Genomic DNA, 6,989 nt, shown 5'->3' with positions numbered 1-6,989 from the left:
AACATGCTAAAAACACATAACTACACATCATTATTGTTGCTGTACTGCAGGTGGAGGGCTACGCGGTGCAGTGTGACTTCTCTCAGGACGGGACCCTGCTGGCCACAGGAAGTTCCACAGGCTCCGTCCACTTCTACGACTACCAGAGCGCCCGGACGCTGCACACCCTGAGGGCCCACCAGGGGGCGTGTGTGTGTGTGTCCCTGCACCCCCTCTTGCCTGGCGTGGCCGCCACCTGCGACTGGGGGGGCGAGGTGAAGGTCTGGCAGTGACGGCAGAGAGAGCTGGAGAACAGAGGGAGAGACCAGGGGCAGGGGAGGCTGGCTGGTGGAGGCAGAGAGAGCTGGAGAACAGAGGGAGAGACCAGGGGCAGGGGAGGCTGGCTGGTGGAGGGAGAGACCAGGGGCAGGGGAGGCTGGCTGGTGGAGGTAGAAATCAGAGGACCGGGCGGGCTCGTTGTTTGGTACCTGTACTGTAGCAATGACAATAAAGTCCATTCATTCATTCATTCAATGCACGGAACTGGAATGAGGAATGGTGTCAAACACACTGGAATGGAACATGTGTGTGATACCATTCCTTATTCCGTTCCATGCATTACAATGAGCCCGCCCGTCCTCCGATTTCTACTTCCGCAAGCCTCCCCCTGAGTGAGAGAGAGAACAGGGGATGGACTGAGAGAAGGAGAGAGAAGAAAGATGGATTTACAGAGACTATTCTCGATTTAGAAATCTTGTTCCCAAAAGCTCTCCACTCCCACATGTCATAAATCTTCATGTTATAATAGACGCTGTTGTACCAAACTGCTGGCAGTTCTGCATTGGTGACCGATGAGACGGATATGCAGCGTCTCATACTGTACGTTTTAGACTCACTGTGTCCTTTTTTACCTGACTTTGCTTTGAGATTCAATCCCTAGACGCTTATTTGCATTTGTAGATGTTCACATGCCCATCCAGCGTGGACAACAATGAGTACACGTGATAACTATGTGATGGATGGCGTTTGTATGGCGTTTTTGTAGCCTACTCAAACAAAGTAAAAAAAATAAAGTGATGTTTTGTTTACATGACCCAGAGTACAGTCATTTTTAAGCTGTGTGTTCTTTGCAAATTTAATGTACGCCTACAATACCAAGCATGGCGGCGATATTCAGAAACACAAAGGCTTTTATGGAAATGTTTTTTTTTTAACAATGTAACTGTGAAAGGCCTTGGAGACGCTCGTTATTGTTAATCCTGTATGGTGAGCGAACGGTAGTCAGGTCACGTAACAGCGGCCGGGGATCAAAGACAACTTTCCCAATTAACATTTCAAAGAGTAAACTATGGAATGCGCCTTTGTGAGTTTATTATCAAAAGTGGTGGGGCATGTATGGAAGCTCTATCTGGCCTACGCAGACACTGACCGACTTTGTGAAGAAAATCTGAATAATCATTCAGCCGAGGGGTTACTGGAGACAGTAGATTCAGAGAAAGTTGAAAGAGCGAAAGCGCTTTATTCTAAACATACATACATAATTACCCCGTGATTTTTAATGAGGTCTTATGTCTGTTTAAACTGTGTTATGCTGTGTAGGCGCTGGGAGCGCTGGTTCTTTCTGCTAATATGGACGTTATTCTAGTCACCATGGCAGTTGAGCTGGTAGGGAATCACAAACGAGCTATGCAGAAGAATGAGGAACACATTAAAGACCAACCTTTCAAAGGAATGTCAACGCTTCTGCAATGGTGCCTGTCAATCGTTGGGGGGTTTTAATGTTACATTGCCACGGGTACAGATATAATACTGGACTAGCTCATTAAAGCAACCGGAGGCTGCAGAGAGTGATGCGCGGTGTCAAATCGCAATGAACGTTACGATGAGATTGTTGTTTGTTTACCGTGTTAACTGAAATAAGATTTATAGTCAACAAGATTTCGGAAATGAAACGCATGGAGGCACACATGCGATGGATGAATTGAGGGGCTATGATTGTTACAGAAGACCCTGAAGCATCATCCATCACTCCCTCTTTATTAGGTAAATAAACATACAGAAAAAATATAGAAACATGCATCATCGTCAGTCTAACAGCTGGCCTGTCGTTCCTTGAAAAGTTGTTTTCTCTGTGGAGTCTGAGGTAGAACGGGACAGGAGATCAGTTTATTAACCCTCCGGTTGTGTTCCCTGTCAAATCTGACCGAGAGCAACTTTCATCAATCATAAATATTGTGTTTTACATTTGATTGCCTCAAGGCCTTATGATATCCTCCACACTAGGCATTTGAACATATAAAATTGCTGACTAACCACTGGCATTGAATTTTGAGGTTTTAGTCAACTTTGTAACATCGGTGGTGTTCCCGGTCAAAAATGACCGCCATAGGAAATTAATGGATAACACAAGTTGTAACAAGCTACAACATTCCAGGATGTATCAGACCTGTTCAAATACCTCATATATAAAGTTTGACACATTTCAAACTAAACAATTAGGTGTTTGTTATGGGAACCCTTCTCTTTCCCGTGCTTATTTGCCCATCCGAACCAGACCTTCCAGACTAAACATTGTTTAGTCTGGAAGGTGTGGTTCACCTGGGGTGAAAGAGAAGGGTTCCCATAACTCTGGAAGGTATGGTTCTGATGGACACATAAGCACGGGAAAGAGAAGGGTTCCCATAACAAACACTGAAATGTATCAAACGAAACAGGTGTTTGTATGGGAACCCTTGTAGTGCCGGAGGAAAAAGGAAAGACGTAGGCAACGTAATGATAACTGTTTAATCAAAATAACAACTTGTACACTCCGTACAGGACCAGGAAATCGATCACCAAAACTCTTGTATCTAAACAGGAAGTTGCAACGTTAATAATCCTCCCCTCTGCCCCTAGTGCCAGAACTGGTTCCCTCCCACTACACAACCAACAGTAAGAGGAGAACATGAACCCATAATGTAGTCACTACACCAGCCCCCCCAGTGTTCACCTCAATATTGGAAATCCTCACGGCGAGGAGGGCGTATGGCCCGGCCCCTACGATCGTAGGTAAAGTCAGGAGGTGCGGGAGGAGGTGTGACATCGCCCATCACGTCCTCCTGCAGGGAAGGACGGGGGGCAGTGACGACCGGGGGCCCGTGAGCTGCGGGGGGTTGTCGGGGTCGGAGGGGGGAATGGCCAGGGCGCTGCAGGGGAGGTAGGACTGGAGGCCGGCCTCTGCGCGGTGGCAGGGCCAAGTCCAGGGGCAGTTCAAGGTCCAAGTGGGCCGGTTTGAGGCGATCAACGGACACACACTCAGGCCTACCCCCCATGTCAACCATGAAGTTCTTGGCTCCGGCCTCGATGACACGGAAAGGCCCGTCATAAGGAGGACGTAGTGGAGTCCTGTGGCCATCATGACGAATGAAAACGAACCTCGCCGAGTGCAACTCCGGGGGCACCCTCGAAGTAGGGACACCATGCTGCGTAGTCGGGACCGGGACGAAGGTCCTGGCGCTGTCCAGCAGGGAGGCGCGCTGAGCGGCGGCGGACCAGGGCTCCGTTGACTTGGGAATGAAGTCACCGGGGACCCGCAGCGGCTGTCCAAACACCAGCTCAGCGGACGACGACTGGAGGTCCTCCTTAGGCGCTGTCCTGAGCCCCAGCATGACCCACGGCAGCTTGTCAAGCCAGTTGCTGTCCGTGAGGCTGGCTCGAAGGGCGGCCTTCATGGATCGATGGAAACGCTCACAGAGCCCGTTCGCCTGCGGGTGATAGGCGGTTGTGCGGTGGAGCTTGACCCCCAGATTCTCCGCCACCGCTGCCCACAGCTCTGAAGTAAACTGTGAGCCACGGTCAGAGGAGAGATCAGCAGGGGTGCCGTAGCGGGAGACCCACACCGCGATGAACGCCCGGGCCAGGTCGGGGGCTGTCGTTGAGGAGAGCGGAACTGCCTCCGGCCAGCGAGTCGTCCTGTCCACCATGGTAAAGAGATAGGTGTATCCGTGCGAGGGGGGCAGCGGCCCTACCAGGTCCACGTTTACATGATCGAACCTCCGCTCAGGCACAGAGAACTGCTCCAGGGGGGCCTTGACGTGTCGATGCACCTTGGCGCGCTGGCAGGCGATGCACGTGTCTACCCAGGCCCTCACATCCCTCTTGAGCCCATGCCAGACGAATTTCTCTGACACCAGCCGCGAGGACGGTTTCCTACCAGGGTGAGACAAGCCGTGTATCGCCTCGAAGGCGGGGCGCCTCCAGTTGGCGGGGACCACCGGTCGTGGCTGACCCATGGAGACGTCGCACAGGAGCGTGGCCCCTGCGTCACCGAAAACCACCTCTTCTAGGCGCAGTCCTGTGTCCGACAACTTGAGAGCCTGGACGGCGGGGTCGGCGGCCTGGTCTGCAGCCATGCGCGCGTAGTCCAAACCCAGTTGGACCGCACCAACCACCGCCCTGGAGAGACAATCCGCGACCTGGTTGGACTTCCCAGCAACGTGCTGGATGTCTGTGGTGAACTCGGATATGTAGGCGAGCTGGCGCTGTTGGCGGTCGGACCACGGCTCCGCCACCTTGGACATGGCGTGCGTGAGTGGCTTGTGGTCCACGTAGGCCGTAAACTCGCGGCCCTCCAGTAAAAAACGGAAGTGTCTGACAGCAAGCCACAGCCCGAGGAGCTCCCTGTCGAATGTGCTGTACCTCTGCTCTCTGGGAGACAGCTGGCGGCTGAAGAATGCAAGAGGCTGCCAGGCGTCCCCAACCCACTGTTCGTACACCGCTCCCACAGCAAAGTCAGAGGCGTCCGTGGTGAGAGCAGTGGGTGCCGAGGTCGAGGGGTGGGCCAACATGGCAGCGCGGGCCAGGGCCGCCTTGGTGTCCTGAAAGGCTTTGACACGCTCCGCCGTCCAGTCCACCGGCTGCTTCAGAGTCTTGCCCTTCTGGGCATCGTACAGAGGCCGCAGGATGTGAGCGATGTGGTGGAGGAAGCGATAGTAGAAGGTTACCATCCCGATGAACCCCTTGAGCTCGCTGATTGTGCTGGGGCGCGGGAAAGCAGCGACAGCTTCCACCTTCGAGGGGAGGGGGGTCACCCCCTCTGCGGAGACCCGGTGCCCGAGAAAGTCGATGGTGTTCCGTCCGAACTCACACTTCGCCGGATTGACAATCAGCCCATGTTGGCTGAGCCGTGTGAAAAGGGCCCGGAGGTGGGACAGGTGCTCCTCCTCCGTGGTGCTTGCGACGAGGATGTCATCCAAGTAGACGAAGAGGAATGGTAGGTCCCGGAGCACCGAGTGCATGAGGCGTTGGAAGGTCTGCGCCGCGTTCTTCAGGCCGAACGGCATCCGCAGAAACTCGAAGAGTCCAAATGGCGTGATTACGGCCGTCTTAGGGACATCCTCGGGGTGCACCGGCACCTGATGGTACCCCCGTACCAGGTCCACTTTGGAGAAGAAGCGTTTGCCTGCCAGGTTCGCTGAAAAGTCCTGGACATGTGGGACCGGGTAGCGGTCAGGCTTGGACGCGTCGTTGAGGCGGCGGTAGTCCCCACATGGGCGCCACCCGCCGTCTGACTTAGGGACGATGTGCAGGGGAGACGCCCAGGGGCTGCTCGAGCGCCGAACGATGCCCACCTGCTCCATATGCGCAAACTCCGCCCTGGCGATGGCCAGCTTCTCCGGGTTGAGGCGCCTGGCCCTGGCGTGGAGGGGAGGCCCCTCGGTCTCGATGTGGTGCTCCACTCCGTGTTTCACCGTGGGCGCGGAGAAGGTGGGCTTGGTAAGGTCGGGGAATTCGGCGAGCAGCCGAAGGTACTGGTCACTTTCGGCGAGCGTATTGGACCACCCGCTGTAGACCGCCTCCCCCTGCGTACAGGCGAAGGAAGCGAAAGTCTGTGAGTTGACCAGGCGCCTGTTCCCCACGTCCACCAACAGGTTGTGGGCGCACAGAAAATCCGCACCAAGGAGGGGAAATGTGACAGCCGCTATGACAAAATCCCACGAAAAGCATTGTCCTCCGAAGCACACGTCCACCGCCCTAGTGCCATAAGAGCGGATAGGTGTGCCGTCCGCGCCTGCCAACTGCGGACCACGCTCCTCCTTCGCCACATCCGATCTCTCTGCCGGAATGATGCTCCACTGGGCACCTGTGTCACAAAGAAAACTGCGACCAGAGGCGGTGTCTTGTATGAAGAGCAGCCTGTTGGTGACGCCAGCGCTCAGGGCCACTACTGAGTGCCGGCCCCGCCGTTTCCCGTCGGTCCGAAGGTGCAGGGTGAGCGGCACCGTTTGGCCTTGGCGCCAAAAGTGGCGTGGTAGAAACAATGGCCCGCAGCGTTACCCTGCTGGCCAGAAGGTCTGGCGTCATCCTTCGCTCTCCTGCGACGGTCGGGTGGCGGGGCGGCCGCGGGAGCGAACAGGTCGGGGGACCGTTGAGGCATGGCCAAGACGAACCGGTCCGCCTCCCTGGCCAGGGCGCGGGGCTCCATGATGGCGGTGTTGGCCAGCGCCATCCTAACTTGAGCTGGCAATGTGCGCATGAACAGCTCTGTGAAGAGGATCATGGGGTCTTCTGTACCGAGCAGGTTTAGCATCCTCTCCATGCGCGCAGAAGGCCTCTCGTCACCCAAGTCCGACATGGCAAATAGGCGACGCACCCTCTCCGCAGTGGACAGTTCAAATGTCTCTAGAAGCAGGGCCTTGAGGCGCTCATATTTGTTCGTCGTCGGGGGAGCAGACAAAAAACCTACCACTCGAGCTGCGGTGGAGCTGCCCAACATTGCCACAGCATGGTTGTACCGGTCGTCGTCGTCATCGATGTCACTTTTGTTAAAATGTGCCTCTACAATAGCAAACCATGCAGCAGGCGTTGAGTCCCAGAATTCTGGTAGCTTGAGAGTGGGAGTGTGCGCACCACGCGTTACCCTGACAGGGGATGGTGATGGCTGCCGCTGGTTCGAACGTCTTCCTCTCCCGGACATTTTGCAGGATTGCAATGTTCGCTCGCTGGTTTTTGTACACAATCACGTTAACAAA

General features: G+C 55.0%; 1 protein-coding gene across 1 annotated transcript in view; it reads left to right on the top strand.

Moving 5' to 3' along the window:
• wdr25 (WD repeat domain 25) overlaps positions 1-272 on the top strand; it is a gene marked incomplete at its 3' end in the record, with an annotated part of 24,154 nt that extends 23,882 nt beyond the window's left edge. The window contains exon 8 of the mRNA XM_080549761.1: positions 51-272. Coding sequence (XP_080405887.1) covers positions 51-272 — 222 coding nt within the window. The remainder of the gene's footprint in view (positions 1-50) is intronic.
• Positions 273-6,989: the final 6,717 nt, after the last annotated feature.

Source organism: Nansenia antarctica (assembly GCF_963989245.1).
Source record: "Nansenia antarctica genome assembly, chromosome: 1".
In the NCBI taxonomy this organism is placed as follows: Eukaryota; Metazoa; Chordata; class Actinopteri; order Argentiniformes; family Microstomatidae; genus Nansenia; species Nansenia antarctica.
Note: the sequence above shows the minus strand (reverse complement) of the source record. Positions and strands in the feature narration are given on the sequence as shown.